This window comes from Trichoplax adhaerens, genomic scaffold (genome assembly GCF_000150275.1).
Source record: "Trichoplax adhaerens TRIADscaffold_7 genomic scaffold, whole genome shotgun sequence".
NCBI lineage: Eukaryota > Metazoa > Placozoa > Uniplacotomia > Trichoplacea > Trichoplacidae > Trichoplax > Trichoplax adhaerens.
In genome coordinates, this window is record NW_002060949.1 from 504,074 (window position 1) to 525,995 (window position 21,922).

The following is a 21,922-nucleotide window of genomic DNA, read 5'->3' on the forward strand; positions in this document are numbered from 1 at the left end:
ATTTTGTTATTGCCACTCTCTTTCGAATATCTCGTATTCTTGTTTACGTTATCATCATTTGGCGTGTATGACTGGAGAGTATAAAAGAAGTAGGTTAATGTTGTAAGTTTTATATGCCGATTAATAGTTATAAGGTTCTTATTAAACTAGGATTTACCGTACTATATATACATTGTGGTACACGTATTTTTAGTGTAACGTTGTAAAACTAGAACTCTCTCACTTAATACACCTTGCAACGCTAATAAGGCACCCATGCAAAGACTTAAAATAGCTCCCGGTGCTGCTATTTATTATCTAACTGCTCACCGCATAAGGTCCCTTAGATTCATGAAAATTTTCTGTTGTATTTCTAGTTACGTAAGTTGCTTTATCATCCGTTCTCGCAGTATCATTAGGTGATGTCATACGTTTAGTACTGGCAAACTTAACAGTACCACTCGTTCCCAAGATTTGTGATTGCCAAAACTGAGAGCAGATATTGTGCATCTAAATAAAAGAGCAAGAAATGATGTTACAGCCTTAGTAACGATAATACTGTGAGATAATTTCGGTTGTAAACGATCAAACATAGATGTACTTCTCGTACAATGCTGTATTATAATATCAGATCTCAAAAAATGACAATCAAAATTACCGGTCCAGTAACCACAGTATAAAAGACAAATAAAAAGATTCCCTAAAAGAATTAACAAATAATAATAATATTAAGCACTACTAATCAAATCACGACTTGAGCAAAATAATTTAGCTTTTTACCAAAATCGAATTCAGAATTAGATATAGAACAGCCATAATGGTGGAAATTTCTCTCATATATAATATAGCAAAGGTCCATGTCATGATGAGCAAAATAATGCTTATAACGGATCCCTGGGCTATCGTTCTACATTTTTTTGTCAACACGATTTCAGAGAATAGCAAACTTATAATAGATCCTTTTTTAGGCCTGAACAAACACCACAATTCAGTATAATTATACAATTATCAACCTGGGGCTCCCCGCATAATTCTCTTGTTCCGTTCTCCTCCTCATTGATACTTCATGCATTACGCGTGAGCACATAATAACGCTTACCTAAAAATTTTTAAAATGCCGAATATTAGGTATTGGATATTAGTTCTGTTACATGCAATAATTAGTAAACAGCAGATGCACTCATATTATTATGTAGCAACATACACAAAATACTTACTACAACAAGCAATAAAACTTCCCCAACAAACAACCAAAATGCTCCGCTACCAATCCTCAGCCAACAACTAAAAGTTATTTTTTAATTAAAACATTTATATGCAGTATTTATAAACATTAACACATTCGTAGAGTTGCAAGTAAGCATAAAAAATTTTACTATCCATAGTTAGTGAATCCTCTTTGAAGTTACTTTCACATCTCAAGATAATAGTGATAATGTTACTATCATATCAGACTAAACAAACAGAAACGTAGCAAACACGACATGTATATTCATGTCACACTACAAGTAAGAGATTAATTCTTAATTTAATAACATACAACTTATCCGTGCCAAAATTGTCTGAAGCGGCAAATCCAGCGATGACAACGGTAATTGCCGGAATAGCTATAAATTAGAACACCCCAAATGAGAATTCTTTTAGATATGAATGCTGCACACTTTAATATTTTGGTAGTATTAAACGCTTATAATTGATACATGCACTACAGATAATCTAAATTTAGTTTCAGTATTTGTCATCTTACCGTAGGCGAATATGTAGCAAAATCTTTTCTTTAATTTTTCCATTATATGAAAAGTTCGACGATAAATTTCGAAGCTGCTGATAAAGATCCAGAAAAACGTGCACAAAGAAAAGTAATTTATAGAAACTGCCATTGCCAGACAAACGTCCTAATTAAAACAGAATAAAACCCAAGTTTCCAGTCAAGAAGTCAAACCTCATAAAATTAAAGCTTACAGACTTAAAGATATGCAAAAATAAGATTTAAAAACGGGTTGTAACGTATTGTTAAGAAACTGTATATCGTTGTAGGATGATATTAAATTTATCCTTCATATATTAAAACTGGATTAGTAAAAATACTCTTCTGAAAATTACAAAACTAAAATGTTATGATCATACCTTATTTTTGGTTTGATATATTGAAAATAGACAAAGTAACTCAAACACAAACAAGGTAAACAGGATGTTTAAACGAATATGGTTCATGAACGTATTTTGCGATCTGTAAAAACAAAATTTTTAGTTACATTTGAAAATCCAGCAAGTATTTCACGACAAAAGTAATAAAAAATAAAAAATATAAAGCTTAACAAATGATTTAAAAATTCTTTATCAGAAAGTACAATCATACCGAAACGAAAATAGAATTAACAATGCCGTTACAATCGCACCAGTGGCTATACTGCAACCGATAATAGTTATTTCCTTAAGATTTTGAGGAATCTAAGAAAGTGTAAATACGAATATATTCAATCATTTTATGAATGCTAAAGAAAAATCACAACAGAATCCACGGTCACTCACTAAATTCTTTCGCATAGTCTCTATGACGGTAAAACTAGTAAGGTGATTGCATCGACAAGTGATATGGGTACTGTTAAATAATACCACTGAACAACCCCGATTATTCCATAATCCTTGAGCTTGCCTAATCAATGACAAAATATTTTTATTCTTACAATGAATTAAAATCTAATGTTGCATAGTTATAGGCTTACGAAGTTGAGAAATCCCAATAAACGCATTTTTTCTCCGCATCATCTCTGGTAGCCTAATCAAACAGTCAACAATCCTGTTAATTCACGCTGTTAACTTGTTATGCAGGATTGGAAACGATATCTTATCAAAATCGAAAAAATTTTATAAGTAAATAATCCGAACTTCTGTATATTTGATAATGTAGATAATGGGATTTTCATTTAAGAACTTTAAAGATAAGGAAGGCTTCGTCGAAATAGAAACGATGGCACCCAAAATTTTTTGATCAACGGCAACACTTGTGTTATTTCTAATTTTATTATCACTGTTAAGAGAATTTATTATAACATTAATCGGTACTTCCAACCTACTTATTCGTCTTGATAATGCTGTTTCGGATATATTTTTACTTACATTCCAGGTATATATTCTGACAATAAATTAGATATCTGTTTGTAGGCTGCGTATGCAAGTTGTGATTCTATTAAAATACCAAGTAAGAAATTCCAGTTATTTCCGAGATGGCAGAATTTACACAAACTCACTTAGAAAGGGTTTAGGATAGTAAAAAATTTACAATAATCAAGAGTGACACACAGAAAATTAATCTTTAATGCTAGCAATAACTACCTCCTGAAGTTGCCAACGCTAAAGGAAGATTAACCTTTAATGTGCTAGCAAAGCTAGCAGGATTAGTAGTAACTGGAAATGTTACAGACATTGGAAGATTCACTCTCAACTTTGAACTTACAACAACTTGAAAATAAGAACAACAGCCATTAATACAGTTTTTAAGCATATATTACACTCATAGCAGAATTTTCTATTAAATACGGATACTTTTCTAGAATTTATTACTCACCAATGTTCTTAGTAATTATGGTAATATTGGCTTCAGCAACATTACGCGTATTGTTAGTCCAGAGAAATGCAATGTTATCAATTACACGCATTAAATTTGTGGCCAGAGCCATTCTTTGTGCCTAGTGAAAGATTAGTAATTTACAGGACATTAACAATATGCTCTAAGTTACAATCGATCAATACTTTGAATACATTATATTTTTATCAAAAGTCACTACATCCATTATCAAGTGATTACCTTTTTAAGTCCCACCCATCCGTTATAGTGTAGAGGATCGATAAGGCTACTAGAGCTTTCAATTAGGTCCTACCCAATGAACGAAATTTGCAAACACGTACGATAACATAGATTAGCGATTAGACTTTTGCTCAATGTTAATACTTCTTTTATAAACGCAATATTCTGAATTTGAATTGTATAACAACTGTTGATTGCAACGCTAATAATTACTGATCTTAAGCTGTTCTACAATTAGAAATTTCACCTTCAAAAAATTGTTAATACTAGACTTTTCAGTTTTCCTGATTTCGTCCCTTTTTTTCGCTAATAATCGATTATATATTTCAATAGCTGTGACGATATCCCCTCCATAGACGGGTTGATTAAAACCTGTACTGAGTCTAAGTGAAGCCGCTAAAAGTGTGCTATTGGAATCTGGCCTATTAGCCTAAAATTAAAATTAAATTTTATCAAAAATGCCTAGCAGTTATGACAATTTAACAAAGCTTATTTCTACATTCTGTTTACGCCTTAGTAAGGAAATACGGTAAATTATGTCTCAGAAATCAACATTGCACTAACTTGATTTTTAAGGCTAGTGAATCGTGCAGATTTGCATTGGCTAAGATCAGGCCAGCTTTTTGACCAATAATCAGCTGATAGGCAATACCAGGTAGCCGTACCTTAGATAATTAATGTAGGAATATAACGTAAAAGAAGATAAATAAAGCTATTCATATTCTCTATTTATTTTTTCAAGATATTTAATTGGCTATTAAAGGCCGAAGGCTATCTTTAACTTAAAAAAAGATGCAATATTATATAGAAATATCATTCTTATCTTTTATGAATGGTAATCTTACCTGTACTACCTGCAGGGCAGGGCTTAGAATTGATCTTTCCAATCAATGTTCTATCCCAACGGATGCCTAATACTAATGTAGAAGGGCACCACTGAGACGATATCGTACCTTCGGTTGGCGCGGAACTTTTAGTAGTTACTTGGGTCGTTATAGCGTTAGTGCTAGCAGTAGTAATAGTGGTTGCTGTTGTAACAGGTCTCACTGTAATACCTAAGTGTATAAGCAGCGTGCTTAGTCTGAAGAAATCTCTAAAACCTCTTAGGATAAAAATTCTAGTTTAGCACTTTACCCTCGTAATAATATCTCTGCAAGAACTGATTCAATAATATAATAAATACTATCTCACTTACTCGATACATTAAGGGTCATGTGATAGCGTTGAGCATTCGATATGTTATTACTTGCAGTACATGTATACGTCGAGCTATCAATTAAGGATGTTTTAGGAATATAAAGATACGAAACTCGAACATAAAGTTTATGATAAGTTTGCCAGGAATAAATTGATGATGAATTTGTAATATCTCGGTTTTGCTTGCTCCAGGTAATATTAGGTATTGGTGAACCTGAGGCGAAACACCGAAGAAGGGCGGCTTCACCTTCTTTGATATTTAATTTGCTCGTGCTTTCACTAACTAGGATCTTTGGCGGCACTGAAGCAAATAAAAACATAATGCCAGTATTACTTATAATGAAGACTTTATTACATCAATGACAGCGTAAAATTACTTAATCAAGCCTTCCTAGTATAAATGGCGATTTATAGTAGGATATTAATAATAAATTGCTAACTAGCTACAGATATAACAGTGTTTAGATCTCACCTTTTGGACAAGCTCCATTAACAATGTCACACGTAGCACCGTTTGGACAATCGCAAGTTAATTTACAGTGATCTCCATAGGTACCTGCTGTGCATGCTAGAATAATTTAGATAATATTATGAAATAAGTTCTGCGAAGAGCAAAATGATTGTAGCTATGTGATTACTTATTAAATAAAAAAACTAGCGGAATTGTATAGGCACTATTATACTGTCGTGGGATGTAGAATTTAAAATAGAATGAATAAAGAATTAAGACATACGATCAGTACAGTCATTTCCCTTCCAGCCAGTTACACAAGTACAACCACCAGGGCTTCTTGTGCACACTACTTGACTGGTACATGATCCCTTTGGACATCTTTGATCACAATTATGTCCAAAATAACCTGCAGAGCAAGCTAAGATAAGAATGAGTGATTAGTTTCCGCTAATACGTACAATGGTAATGCACTACTCAAAAGAAAATAAAACGCTCAGGGCGCTAATTGTATGCATCCTATGTTTCGAAAAAATTCACAACAGCATTACAATATACAGCGAGAACTCTAGAACTATAAAAATGCATCAAAATTTGTAAATTTTAGTCAACTACAAGTTTAAAACCTACTTATTTCGCAATTATCTCCAGCAAAGCCAGGACTGCAAATACATTTACCATTAGCTGCATCACAAATGCCACCATTAAAACACGTGCATGTGCCATTACAACGACCACGACTAGTTGAATACGTCCCTGCTGAACAAGGTTGAATTACCAAATTTACCCAGGCATTTCGCTCGGCATTGCTTGATTCACATTTATACATTCCACTGTTAAAGGCATCGGCTGAACTGAAGACTATATCTTTCCCGTTATTTTGAATATTAATAGAACTGGAAGTCTGAACTTCTTTACCACGTCGAAACCACTTAAATGACCCACTTAAGGCAGTAACGATTTTTAGTGTCGTTCTTTCCTGAACTGCTCTAGCAACATACGGCCGGACAGGTTGAATATCTGTAGAAAGAATAAAAGACATACCGTAACGGTAGCAAACCTTATTGCATTACAGAGTATTCCTGCTACAGTGTAGCAGGAAATAAAAGATATCAAACATTATGTGCCATAAAGATATCCCTTTCAACAAAGCAAAAAAATAATAATTTGCAAAGTTCAATACCTCGATCCTTATTATAGATTGCGTTAGCATATGAGGTAGTAGCATTAGTTGAAGCAGTGCATCGATATGGCCCAGCTTTAGCACTATCAGATTTCAACCTAATCACTCTTTTAACAATACCATTTTCTTGTATTTGTGGCTGCACACTATACAAGCTGATGCCAGCATAATCAGCATCCCATCGCCATTCTAGCGAGACTTTTTCTGGACCCTCAAAGAAACAAGTAAATTCTACTATGTCATTGAAGATGCCACTCGTATTATAGAATATGCCGAAATTGGTTGCATCTGGAATTGATAGCACAAAAGGAATCAATTTTAATCAAAAAAATCTTCGCAATAATATCATCTACTATAATTAATGAAGATACTGAGTAAAATTCTAAAATCTACCGTAAAGAAGTCTGTTAAGAATATCATAAAGATTCCAATTATAGTGCTGTCATATGTCTTTTTTTATAAGTAATGTGTAAATCGGAAATGTATCATCTACCATTATCAGTTGTAAAGCGTAAATTTGCTGTAAGTATTTCATATTAAGAATTTAAATGGCGCTACTAGCTTTCAGTCATGGCGAAATTTCAAGATTTGTAGTAAAGATGATAAAATATAGCATAGAAGTACAATCACTATTAACTAAAGTAGATTCAAAACTCATGAAAACAAAGTAAATAATACTTTGTATTATACATATTAGTTAATTTCACTCAAAGAGGATAAGCCCGGACAAATATATCGCCTCAAATATTCCACAATATGCAATAATAATAAAAATTCATGCAGTCAATAATTATAATGAAATGCTTTAGTTGATGATAGATAGAAATAAAAAATGTAAATGGAACCACTTGGCCTCTAAAATCTTAATAAGAACGTTGATCAAATACAATTACAAGATCCTACAATCACACGCCGTGCTTGTACTGTATATTGCATATACAGTAGTGGTTCAAGGACTACTTTTACTGAAAAAACGATACTTTTTGAATGTAGAAGAAACCATTTAACTCTTTAAACTGATTTCCGTCAAAGCAAGGAAATATGTAGAACGATTACATGTCATCACCAATTTAAAAAATTTGTACATATTGTCTAACATTGCATTTTTGTGTAAGTATACGTATGCAGGTATTTGATTTATTATGTTATTAACCAATATTATCATTCCAGTTTACGGTGTAAAAGCAGAGGTAGCGATTCTATATTATTTCAGTTCATTATAAGTACTAAAGACTTAAATTAAAAGATTGGCTACCGTTAGTGCTATTTTATGCTTGTTAAGCCTACTCCGAACCAAAGTTTGTTATTTTGAAATGGATAACTTAAGATATTCATTTATTCGAATCACCTAAATTCGCTCAATATAATCAGTTCCTACTCTTCAAACTATTATCGCCTATATAATTAATTAATCAACAGTCAAATCCACTAACAAGAACAATTCATGTTTGCTTTACAAATCAACTATCCAATAGTTCAATTAGCAAATCGTTGCGTATACGCGTTTTGTTAAAACACATTTCTAATTCTGATTAAAAGCTGTTTTAATGTTACTCCAAACTGTGGGCTTTGATAAATCGATAATGAACTAACCGAAATGAGAAGTGAAGACTATGTCAATGGGGAAAACTGGTGTTATCTGCGATCGTACGCGATTTAATGACTGAATAGGCACAGCAATAGGAGGGTCATCTTAAATTAGTATTCTATTCAAAAAGCCTTGTTTAGCTATTTAACGCTATAATGAAAAACATTCACCATAATATATTTTCTATATTAGCAGTAATTTTACAGTATAACAAGATATATTGTAAAGATATGACATTTTCGATTAGTATGTGTATGAGCTATTACAAAAGTATCCCTCAATCTCCTAGCATCACTAATACTCTTAGACTTTTTATTACAACACCATCGATACCATGTCGAGGCGAAGACTGTTCCTTCTACATTACTTGTTAACTAGGTTGATCTCCTCGAGAACTTTAAAGATCATATTTCATCGCACTAATTTTTCTTTTATTCAGGGACAAATTAAACAAAAATTGTAATTAATTCTAGTCATATTAATCAGCGTTAGTTGAGCTTATTAAAATGAGAAGTAGAGTACGAAATAGATCGATAAAAAAAGTCATAATTCTAAAATACGAACTAGTAGTAATTGCACGATTACTTCATGCGTTTAAAGTAAATAATATATTATTCATTCGATATGGCGTTTCTTACAATCCAGTATAAAATTATCGACGAAATACCAATACTAACTACAAGTGATGCATCATACAAAATAGCGCCAAAGCTTTCAATAATAAAACTCTAAGAAATATAAGATTGAAAATTAAAATAAGAGGACGCTGTAGCGTAACTAATTCATCTCATCAATCATCGTGATATAGAAAAATCTGTACGGATACCTATAACATTAGGGTAATTCAATGTAATTGAATTAGCTAGATAGATAAAAAGGGATAGTAGCAGCTAAAGATTAGGTGCGAGATTGACTAAAGAAAGGAACTTGACTGACTAACCAACAAATAATTGGGTAAATAAGATGATATTTACTTAATATTAAAACATACATTAGGCCGGCATATTTTATCAATCATAAACCTAGTAATAAAGTTTAGGGAAATATTATCACTTAGTGATAGCTGAAAGAAACAAATTGTGAGATTTAGGTCTATAGTAAAGCTTGATTATAACCAATAAATGAAAGCGATTACATGCTGTCATCCGATATTTGCGATACTAGTAAAAATCGAATAACGACAATGTTGGCCACACTCTAAGGCTATTTACATAAGATATCCCTTAAGCCTCGGCCAATAACTGTATTACGATGCGAAAAACGATAATACATACTCACTATAACCACGTTATCAAAAATTCAATTTAAAATTGACTTACCAATTTGGATAGCTAAACAAAGTAATAAGGCAATAGAATGAATGAAATATGTCAACTTTCCCATTCTTAGAAGCGTTCTAATATACGAGTTGGTCGCTGTCGTTGATTACTTCCACTTGACACTACGCTATCAAATAAGTTTTGGTCGCGTAGTCATCGGCTTGACGAGACTATCACTAATTAAAAAATTAACTATAAAATAATTGTTTGTATAGTAATTTAATGTTTAAACAGAACCAAATTTGCCCTATACCATACAAGATAAGCGAAATCATAAAATGATTAAAATATCTAAACGTTGAGTCACGATAAAATTGAGTCTCGATGTCTAAAAATAATTATTCTCTTTCGTTCTCAAAGCAGTTTAAAAAAAGCTATGGTGGTACTCTTATAGTATTAGTGCTCATTTAACGACCACATATGGTTTTAGTTGAGTAAAATACAATATATTTGCAGCATCAAATAACAACGTTCGTAGACTATGCGAAACGTTATTGTTAATCATTTGATCAACTATTTATTATATTGCTTAATAGGAACGCAATAAATCTATAGTAAGCTAACAGTAAGGGTTCGGGTTCTTTTTGTCATTTCTTTTGTTTATCCAGCCTATACGGCGTATTAGAAGTTTTGAAGATGGAGAAAAAAGTTCGCAATGATGAGTTGACAAGGCGATAGTAAAGAATAGTCATTTGTTTACTGCAGACTAAAATTAAATTGTTATGCAAATAATGAAGATTCAATTATTGTCTACTAGCCTAACCAGCTGATCCATAAATGCTCCTCTGTCTTGTGGGCGGTACATCAAATACACCTATTATACTATATCAGACATTGCTATTAGCTTTAGTTTTTAGCATTTCATGATAAAATCTGCTATAGAAGATAATACTATTATTAATTACTCTTTCTATTCAAAAGACTGTATTTGGCTTTCCTGTACGGCACACCGTACATCCAATGTCATAGTTATTCTTTATACCAATAATGATTGATACTAACCTGGTAGAAAGAATCTTGATAACGGTCGACAATAGATCGCTTTTGATTATATTGTTTGAAATTATACACGACGACCGGTACCTTATCATACCTCCCATTAATTTTACTTTACAGTTAACTGTCTTCCTTTACACCGCTGCTAAGCGCCGCAGCTAGTTTCTCAATGTATGGATATAGCTCCAATATGCTACATCATTGATTTTCTTAAATGAATTCTAGCCTAATGTCGTTCAACTACTTATTATTTAAACAGTCTAAATAGTCCATACTGCCATGAGTTAAAATAGTCCGGATACATGGAAATCATCCTTAATAAACAAAAAGTATTATAGCTATGAAGTAAATTCTCCTAAAGTCTCTTACTAGAGTATCTAGTGATCGAAAAAATTATATTTCTATTGCCGTTATATATTTTTTATAAGACTGAATCCGTTGCTACGAATAGCCAGAGCATATACGTGCACATGCTACATACCTTACGTGTGGTGTGTTATTAAAGAGCTACTATAGTTAGAAGACGTACTATATTCTAATATCAGTAATTACTGTATCCATTACTCGAAATGAATTAGATATCAAGCATCGCAGGGTTGTATATATGATATAGGCATGACATAAGAATAAGCATATCCTATCCTATTAAATTATTAAAACGCTTAACAGCTTTACGTTTTATGGTTATAAGAATAATCGATCTTACTACTGCGCTTCTGGTTTTATTATTTAAAAATGTCAGAAAATATTAGAAAATTACTTATCAAGTATTTACATTAAGTATCATGTTTTACTTAACTACTGTTTATGAGAATAAATTTACCCAAGTACTGTACCATTTATTAGCGTAGTCTTAGACACTCTAGCTGTAATATTTAGAACCAAGTATAGTAGTTTATAGATTAAAATCGTAATATATGAGGTATATAACGCTACGGTATTGTTTCTTGGACAATCAAAACAGCAAACATATACTTTTGATATCTCTAGCTGTGATACTGTATTAAGTATAACTGAATGTCAGTGCATAATATTCTTATTCTTATACGCGTATATACAGTAATTCGTATGCCGTTCCACGCGATATCGCATACTTTCTTTATATAGTTGAGCGGTAGATTCATAATTGCGTAGATACTAATATCGCTACTATATCTTATACGAGTATACTACAGAATATAGTACTATGAATCATGTATAATATGTTAGTGGAACACATTACCTAGCATGAGAATACGGTAACATAGAGATCATTCCTATCATAGCTATCACATGTTTAGATATAGGCTATACGTGTATGTCTCTTTCTGATATGATATGAATTACTTTGTTATGTTGTACAAAATGCTGCTGTTGCTCGTGCTACTATTCTATGCTTATCTCCTACTGCAACTTTGAAAAGTCTATAAGCTGCATAATCGATTATGAACTCAGTTTTATTCCAATCTTACTATATGCCGTCTGTCTTACATGTGCAGTTATCTCTTTGTTACCTATTTTCTAATAAATTGATTCTCTTCTCAATTTTCTATCTCTCATTTGATTAACTGAACCTGACATCGAAATACATTATATGCAGTACATGAGCATGAATATACTATCTAAGATGCTATCAGAGTGATAAGAATACACTTGATTTTCAAGTTATAATAATTAGAAACTATAAGGAACTATCGTATTCTCTACTCCTGTTACGGTAATTAATTATCGCAGAAAACATCACAAGCATGCAAGTAGTTACGTTTGATGCATTATTACTGACACTCGATAAATGGCTATTGCACAAGCTCTGTACCAGTGTTTTTACGTGTACTGCATGTACCATATAATGTATGGGTATACAGTAAATCCTGCAGCTGATATTATCAGTATTGAGTCGTGCTACAGGCAAATATCGTGGAGGATAAGCCTGACAGTACTATTCCAGGATACTGTAGTAAGTTCCTCGTGACAAATCTCGATTTGAGATATCATGATAAATAAATCGTTTATATTAATTTGCCTTCTGAGCGATTGGTCGATAAAAATTGTTTACATACCTTTACAATTAATGCAGCTCTAATCAGAGTCCATCCTCTGAAACTATACATAACTACGGATCATGAGAAAGAATACGTACTGCATATTATCATGCTTTTAATATTTCTAGTGCTTCGTGATAAAACCTATTTATGAAATTATGTACACTATAGATGGTACTGTACGCATATTGTTAAATGTACTGTGGTAGTTTGCTAAAGAGCAGGGTATTTAAAAATGTGCTCAGCCTGAGGAACGATAATGTCTTATTACTGTACATTGTGAATTGTTACTATTTGTTAGTTTTTTTCAAATCGTATAATCTGTGCATTTACTGCTATAGGTGGTTTAATATACGACGACGACGTGTATAGTATATAGGTTATTTGCTTTTCTAACCAAAAAGATAGATTTAAAATAAGACATTTAATTAAGCGGAGGGAAAAATGTTAATAGCAAACATATTTCTTGTAGCAGGAATGATGAACGATACGCAAACAGTAAGGAGTTTGCCGAAAACTTATCTGAGTTACCATCACCGTATGACTCATACAGTATCGATCGATATCATTTGATTGCAACGAGTATTTCGATAAATTGAATTTAAGCGTATACTATAGATTTAAAAATTTTAAGATTCTTCATACTTAACTTCAAGGTATTAGCACAAATGACAATTGGTTGTCTTATTCAGATTCAAACCAAAAAGTTTATGCGGCTGCAAGGATTAATCTTATTGCTAACGTCTCTTCTTGCAAGGCTATTAAAATGATATTTTACAACGCTTAATCATCGCTAAGTACTGCATAAATACTGTCACTCTATAGTACAACCATCAAAGAATATTCTGTCACAATTATTTCTTTGCAACTTTAATTTCAATCTAGGCTTCACTCTTAGAATTATAAAAGTGCCATAGCTTCGCAGACTCTAGCATCGTGAGCACAGAATCGCGTATGAAGTAGGTAATAAACCATCAATAGCTGATATTCATTGAGTATCAGTCTCCAAAAGATTCATCTTCTTTTTGTAGTAAAATTCATACACAAAAACTGCCACTATATCTAAAGTCAGATATACCCTAAATATAATTATTTAAGTTATAGTAAAATATAGCTCATATATCAGCATGTTCTGTAGGTCCATAACCATCAGTTCGTTATCAGTAACTGCAAAATTTCGGATATTCTAAATAGATTAATGCCTTTTCAGTAAATGTAATTCGATATTTCCAAAAGCGAATGTATCAGCCTTATACGGACTTAAATATTGGCAAGCACATAGAATATACTTGATTTCGTGCAGCGTGATGGGCTGAACTAAATCTAATATTGTACGAATTACTTCAAGTGTTCGCAGACACTCATACAAAAGATATTCCTGTAACTTTAAAATTTTCATATGGTATATGCCCTAAGCGGCACGTAAACCGACATTAATGACACTAGTTTTTCCTTTATATAACTGTAGAATAATATGAATCTATGCTATTAATTTAATTAACAATATCAAATTTGCACTATATAACAAGTATTTTAACTGGATTTGTTACACTAGAACTCAACAGCAGTAATATAAAAAGTACGTGCGAAAATTTCAAAAAAGTGGCTTAGCGCCAGACTGTTCAAATTCAGTCCAAGCTTCATTTAATTCTACAAATATTGCCCTAGCCAATTTCTCATGTGGCTCTCCAACAACCTAAAGTCAAAGTTGCATCAATAAAACAAAATTTTCAATCGTTGAACAAACGATGTCATTCCAAAACTTCCTTTACAGTTTTACCTTGTCCGGATGAATGCACAAGCACGCTTTTCGGTAGTATTTTTTAACCTAATCACATATTAAAGCATTTAAAGATTAGTTAAATGCTCAGTAAAGTCTTATCCAATCTTTTCTTTTATACTAACATTGTTCGATTCTATCACTTGGTGCATTCCTATTTCCTTCCATTTACAACCTTCCCAAACAGCAGTGTGTAAAGAGCAAAGTAGGGCCCGAATGTTACCCTTCTGTCCTCCCACCCAATCTTGAATCTAAAAATTACACTATTACATTACTACCAAGTAAAATCCAATCAAAATGATCAATCAAAAACAACGAACTTTTAATTTAATAGGGTCAGTTGTCTTTTCGACTTCTTCTCGTCTCATTTCATTGATAGTTACGTGACCTTTGTCATGAGCCTTCGGTATAAATCCTTGAGCACCAAGTAAATCGCTGAACTCATTCTTAGCAACGTTTGGCTTGACACCTAGAATTTCAGTTGATTTAAATTATATATTTATTGCTGAAATTAAAAGTTACTAAAATCATCATTATCCTTTACCGATAGAACCACGTAAGCCTCGTTCTTCCCTTGATCCAATAACATATGATGCTCTTTGTCCGGTAGGCAAATTTCCAATCGGTGATTTCTGTGTCGGTTTTTGAGCTGCCATTGGTTGCTTGTTGCCAATGTTGTTTGTTTGGTTCAGATTAAGATCAAATTTACCCTGTGCAAGTGACTCTAAATTACTTCGAAAACCTTGTTTCTTATTATCAGACTCCCTTTTCTGTGGCTTTATGATTGGTTGATTTGAAGTGCTACTTGGTTGCAATAGTTCTGGAGTACGGCGTTGATTTGTATCGCCCGTAGCTCCAAAAGGATCAAAAATTATGCTTTCAGGACTATGAGTGCGTTGAGCTGATGGACTCGGGGCTCTTTGAGTTGCGAAGTCGAAGACATCTGGAGAATCCTTTGCCCTTGGAGATATGGATATCAAATCGTCCTTGCCAGAAACACTTTTATTATTATTTTGAGAAAACGGATCAAAAGCGTCTAGTTGAACAGCGCCAGTAGGGTTTGTTTCAGGTTTCTTTAAAGCATTATTACTAGCTTTAACAGTTGGTGCAAAAGGATCAAAAGAATCGGAGGAAACTGCTTTCGTAGGTAATTTGTTATCGAAAAAACTTGAAAAAGGGTCAGTAGGCGAGATCGGAGATTGATTTACTAACTCAGATATCCGATCAGCGCTCTTACTTCGATGCATCCCTTGAGACTTTTGACTTATCTCAAGATTGATCAAATTAACTTCAGAACTTGGAGATACGAGCTTTACTGGCGGGCTCTTCTGTAAGAATTTATCGTTAGAAACACTCTGATGTGAAGGAGCTGCTGTTACATTCGAAGAGCTAAAATCTAATAATGTATCCTCTGTCTTCGTAGTTTCCTGCTCGACATTTACGACGACTTTCGCTCGGTTTAAAAATCTCTCCTCTGCTTCATCCGCGCGATTTACAGCGTCAGATGTTAAATCAAGGATATTTCCAGGATTGGAAGACGATTTACTCAATCCGCTAGTATCTCTAATAGCTGAAATTGAATCAGCACTTTGCTTTCGCTGTAATGCTTCTGTTCGAGCATTGTCCAATTTTTCTAACTTTTCATATGAAATAGTATCCATTTGGCCTTAATAAAAATATTAATATTAGCTGACATCAGTTAAGATCTGTTTATGCAGATATTCAATGATATCCTTACCATACTGTAAACGAATCGTTTCTAGCTCCTTCTTGGATGAGAGACATGGAAATAATATCACACGCTCCTGAAGATGAGTAGCATCTGGAGGCAGTATCGGATCGGGCTCATCATCACTATCATCATCCATATCTGTTGGACCCTGATGAGTTTTTAATACGCTCACAGCCAACTCTACATGAAATCCAGAAGGGTACTTATCGGGGTTGTCCTCATCTATATGATCCAGCTTTGATCTAAAACGAACAAATTATTTATGACTTTGTCAATATAACTTAAAAGGAAAATTTAATAAATAGATTAAAAACCTACATCGAAAACTTATATCCTTTTGCCTCTGTTTCAACAAAGCTCGTATGAATTTGCAGTTGAAAAATTGGAAAAGATTGAATCTGAAAGACATAATTCTTATTTCTAAATTCTTCCTTATTATGCCAGTTGAGACTATTCTTAGATTACCTCTCTGTGTATTTTTGATGACAGCGTCGAGCGAGCGTGATAGACTGCTATCATTACGTCACCCCTAACAAGAGTTCCTAATGGGAACATAATTTTGCCATCGCTACTATTGTAAACTCTAAAAATGTTGAAAGAACGTAGTATTATGTTTCCAACTACAGTTATTAACCTTTATGAGTAATAACTACGATTGTAGCAAAATCATCGGACTATAAAGTAAAATCAATACCTCATCTCTTCTAAGGCATCCTGAAAAGTACACACCCGCCTCGTGTTGTTCTCAAAAACCTCAATATATGGCCGACACCCGATCCTAAATTAAAACAACGATTAGTACGGAAATGCAATCTTAATGGATAATTTTCATGGAGTACATACCGGGCTTTGTTGAACAATGGAACCGGAGTAATAGAAATGCTGTCTAATCGTACAGTATGCTCATGAAGACTGCTTTTTCCCTTGTTAACAATTGTTGAAAAATACCTAAGGAACCTATGAAATAGTATGCGAAATAGAATTATTAGAAAAAATTTTGAAGACTCATCAATATAAATTAATGTCTAAAGAACAGGTATCAACTTACCGACGTTGAGATGGAGAAATTTCAATAACATCTACATCCTGACTACGCTTTGCAAGAACCATCCGCAAAGTTGTTTCTCCGGTTTTAAAAAGACCGCAATAAACCAAATAACATGCTGTAACTAGGACAGAAGTACTTTTTCCATCCTATTGAGATCGTTGTCATCGTTTAGTGATATCGTAATTTCCAATATCTTAATCAAAAATTTTATTTCACCTTGCAATGAATAATAGCAACATTTTTACTGTCTTTACTCAGCCAACTATCAATAGCACGGCATACAGCAAATAGATGATTCAATGATAACAATCTTCTTGACGGTGTACAAAAATGTGTAACCTAGATTAGGTAAAATCGCGGTCAGTCCAGTACAAAAGTTAGATCATACCAGAAATGGACTTAATAAGAATTATAACTTACGGCACTATTCAAGACAGTGGTATCATACATTTTCGGTGAAACATTGAACACGTGATAGCTTTGTGGATGTGACCTTTCAAGAAAGTTTCGAACTTCCTCGATTGGATTCTGCCTTGTTGATTCGTGACCACGGATAGATGGAAACGGCATAACTATAGCGTGCAACATGGATGCAGTTATTTATATCAATATCAGATAAAGTTCTATGCTCTCAGTAGTAGTATTTAGACGTTAGGAATGTATTATGATCATATAACGAAGAAAACATTTTTAAAATGCGATATCTGCTTCCATAAGGTTGTTGTATGGATATTGAATTGTGCATATCGTTTGTATGCTTTGTCTATTCTGTATTCCAATATGCAACATGCCATGTTTAAGGTAAATAAGAACTACAGTACTTATCGCACATTTACCAGCTATATCTTTCATAAAATAAATATCAGTGCGATTAAACTACAACAACTGCTAACATCGATTTACCTAACAGTGAAATATTGACATTTTTCAAACATTTTTAATCAATATACGAAAGTAAAACTTACCAATAAGCTTCGTAGTAATATACGTCACATCTAACTTATTCGTGTATAGGCTAAAAAACATTTTAAAACGAATTTCGTAAGAAATTACTAATTGATCAGACTAAATAATGTAACAATACCTTTGCATAGTATTAGTAACAGAATTTGAAACAGATTTTAACATTCCCAAAAAAGCGGTTCCCTTCGAGGTAACATTTGTACCAACGTAGCTATCATTTGCTGCTTGACCATGTTCATTCGGCGTAACCGATGTTGCTGAAGCTAGAGATTGAATTTGGGTTATTGGATTGATTTTAAATTATAATGATAACTCATTTCCTCTATCACTGAATAATTAATATACAAAACACACCTTCGATTGGTATACTCTGTCCAAGAAAGCATAGAATTCATGGATTGCATGTAATCAATTAATAAAGAATTTTAGGGATGGAGATAACACCTTTTATTAAATGCATAAGAATATAACAGTAACGTATAAATAAACTAGCCAATCGAGAACACTTCTCAGTAATTAAAGAAACCATATACTAACCCAGGTAGCACCAATATCTAGATTTAGTTTTAACTCGTTGCTGATCTCGTTTAAGTCATTCAGGATATCGCTCACCGAAGGGCGTTGGTTGACGTTAACGACAAGTATTTTACCTATGGTGAATTAATACACTTATAATTATTATAACCTGCGAAGATATCAATACACTATTCCCTATTTGAGCCTATCCAGTTCGATACGTAGCCAGAGTGACTTACGTATAAGGTTTTCAAAAAGCTTGTAATCAGGCTTGTTTTTTGGAATATTATATTTTGCATTTAGAATTGCTAGTTTAGTAGAACCAGTACTAGAAGTATCCTCAAAAGGATGCGATGAATAACATAGGATATACAATAGACATCCAAGATCCTAAAAGGGATAGAATTATTTGTGTACCTAAACAGCGGTAACTACAATGTGAAACATTTTAGTCTTACCCAGACGTCAACTTTCTCATTGATTTCCTGATTGCTCCATAGGTCGATCATTTCCGGAGGGCGATATAAAGGCGTCGTAACTTCTTCAATCTATAGCATACGTAATTCATAATTTTTCAATGGCATTGAATTAAACCACTTAAAAGTACCCCTTGAGGCCGAGTGTTAATGTGTTACGCCTTAACTATTAATGTTACAACACCATATCGTTAAAGCCTATTATCTGCTAACAATATAACATAATGTTTTACATATCTTACATCTTCAAGAAGTAGAGCGCGATCCTGTGAAGTCCAAGATTCCGTTGGCTGAAAAGTCGATTTAGTAGAACTGCCAAAATCACAAAGCCTCATAATGTTATTGGAATTCAATAAAAAGTTTTCGGGCTAGATAATAATATATAGTTAACAAAGTCAATAATCAAGCAAACTCATAACATTAAGAAACTCTAGTCAAGCAAATACTTTGAGATCCCTGTGGATAACTGGGGGTGCTTGGTTATGCATGTGAGCTACTGCTTTGCAACATTGTATGAAGATTAAAACGACAACATGGGGCTTAAGGGATTCTACATCACGATGTCCATTTATAAGGTCAATTAAATGACCTCCTAGAAAATTTCGACATGTTATACAGTATTATAATATTATCGCATTGATACGTGACAAGAGGACATTTACATATGTGCACTAACCTGAACATAACTCCATCAATAAGAGAACTTCATCGAAAGAATTTGTAGATTTATCATCATCTTCGCTTAACTGTGAAGCCGCACAGACAAGCTTGACGATGTGAGGATGACCTTGGAGTTGTCTCTGTAGATTCGCCATTGTTAAGTGAATAGCTCAAGTCTGTCCTGACTGTACTCTTGTCAATTTAAAATTACTAAAAACTACTGATATGAACAATACTGTCTCTTGCAGCAAAATTATTGCTAACTACATCTCCATTTTTTAAACCTTATATGAGACATATTAAGAAGTACTAGGACACCATAATAACTAACTGGACAATTTACAGGAATTATACAGAGTTTTAGCCGCTTTCGTAACCGGATAAATCGTATCTTGTGATAAAAACTAGATAAGACGTTGGTATAAAAATTTATTTTTAACCTGAGAAAAAAGTACCGAAAGATATACTAAGAACTCATTGCTGGATTCGTAGAATTATACTTGGCATATTTAATTAACTGCTTTCAATGCTATACTTATGTGATGTACGTATCATATACCACAGTAATTTATACTATTAAATTCACAGTATACGTAGTTTAGGATACCAAAACATTAATTTCATTTGCAATTGCTTTTCTTGCTTTCTGGTCAAAGGCGAGCAATCGCTGTATAGATATTTATAAGAAGATTAAAAAGTATTTGCAAAATCATGAAATTATACTAAAAATATCATCAACGATAAGCTACTAGATCGTAAATATACAAGTAACCAATCGTTGCTTACGTACAGTGTTGTACCGTACCCTTATCATTAGCAGCAATCAAAGACCGAAATTATATTACTGTATCACACGTATATTTATTTATCTCTGCCTTAACTACTTGGGAATACCGTAAGCGAGGATTAATAGTACGCATTATGCAAAGAAATTAATATCCAAATAGGGAAACTTTATAATAAAGTAGCGTAGGCTTAATAATGTCTGCACTTCTGACTAACGTACGTATTACTGTACCTTTAAAGCAAATTCACGTCCAGAGTTATTATCCTGCGCCAAATAGATATAACCGTAACCACCTTGAAATTGGATTTAATATATATATCTCGGTTAAAAGTTTTACTACTTTATGCTGTATTACCGTGTGAAAATATTCTGAAAACAAAAAATTTGAACTGCTACAAAATGGAACTGTACACAGGCATTAATTATACTGTAAGAGTATCAGTAAACTGAATACAATGCTAGCAAAATCAGGTTAGAACCAGTATACGAATTAATTAATTAAAAGTACAGCTCCGAAATGATTGCAGCTGATATATTGCAAGCATTCTTTAAAAATTAGCTCATATTTTAAAATTAAACCAGAAGATGGTCACGGCATTGCGTAGTATCCATATATATATATATGTATTTTAACTAGCGAGAAGTGTTTAGATACATTTTATATCGATGCCGCAAAAATAAAGTACTGTAGTGAAGCATTCTATATATGCGATCTCAAAGCTAAATAGGTATATTTTTGATGGTTATAATTTCAAAATATCCAAATAACTAAAGAGTTCTTACAAACTCTTTGTGACCTATTTATCCATAACTTCTCCAAGTGTAAATATGTACATGAACATGATGCCTTTCCCTCCGAAAACGATTTAATCTAAAAATATGCGTATACTGTGGTATATTGTTATACAAGGTAGTTCTCAATAACGGTTTATTATCCAGCAGTCTTGCAGCGGAGCTCACTACGTACATTACCGGTAAAACGTCCAGTATTGTAGTAGCAAGGTACCGTGTAATATCAATATCATGAAATTCGGAATACAGTACAGTACAGTACAGTACATACGGTTTAAAAACGTAGTAATTTTTGCCGCAATGCAATAAAATAAGTTAAGATCTAGCCACGTTACGAGATTACATTTCAATCTGTTCACAGGACTGCTAATTATCTAATCTGTCTACGTAATATCGGTAGTTTACTGCACCGTAGAGTATAATGCTGATACAGTATTAGGATTCGAACTACAATCCCCAAGCGTTGCGATCGACTAAACGGAAAGGACCATTTTACCACTGTACTTGCTATATAGCAATGCTAAAAATGCCACGAAGGTTCATACTACAACAATTGTATTATATCCTTATTACTAACAGTAAATGGTATACATAAATGAATCGAAATAAGCTTGAGAGGAATAAAA

General features: G+C 33.1%; 2 protein-coding genes across 2 annotated transcripts; both read right to left on the reverse strand.

Moving 5' to 3' along the window:
* Positions 1 to 297: 297 nt before the first annotated feature.
* Positions 298 to 9,589, reverse strand: TRIADDRAFT_57837 (uncharacterized protein; the record flags this gene model as incomplete). The annotated part of the gene is made up of 21 exons (XM_002114203.1): positions 298 to 489; positions 638 to 679; positions 1,197 to 1,263; positions 1,520 to 1,586; positions 1,727 to 1,874; positions 2,107 to 2,209; positions 2,339 to 2,430; positions 2,596 to 2,635; positions 3,100 to 3,166; positions 3,316 to 3,441; positions 3,548 to 3,668; positions 3,788 to 3,856; positions 4,035 to 4,217; positions 4,352 to 4,452; positions 4,633 to 4,842; positions 4,983 to 5,285; positions 5,457 to 5,552; positions 5,719 to 5,856; positions 6,066 to 6,455; positions 6,619 to 6,906; positions 9,526 to 9,589. The coding sequence occupies 21 exons, from the start codon at positions 9,587 to 9,589 to the stop codon at positions 298 to 300; spliced, it is 2,907 nt and encodes a 968-aa protein (XP_002114239.1).
* A 4,547-nt stretch (positions 9,590 to 14,136) lies between these two features.
* On the reverse strand, positions 14,137 to 19,872 carry TRIADDRAFT_57838 (uncharacterized protein; the record flags this gene model as incomplete). The annotated part of the gene is made up of 21 exons (XM_002114204.1): positions 14,137 to 14,238; positions 14,323 to 14,370; positions 14,448 to 14,573; positions 14,643 to 14,791; positions 14,867 to 15,988; positions 16,061 to 16,289; positions 16,520 to 16,637; positions 16,749 to 16,832; positions 16,898 to 17,011; positions 17,103 to 17,248; positions 17,319 to 17,441; positions 17,523 to 17,674; positions 18,068 to 18,117; positions 18,187 to 18,328; positions 18,420 to 18,435; positions 18,603 to 18,715; positions 18,821 to 18,971; positions 19,040 to 19,129; positions 19,300 to 19,425; positions 19,504 to 19,649; positions 19,734 to 19,872. The coding sequence occupies 21 exons, from the start codon at positions 19,870 to 19,872 to the stop codon at positions 14,137 to 14,139; spliced, it is 3,486 nt and encodes a 1,161-aa protein (XP_002114240.1).
* Between the last annotated feature and the right edge of the window lie 2,050 nt (positions 19,873 to 21,922).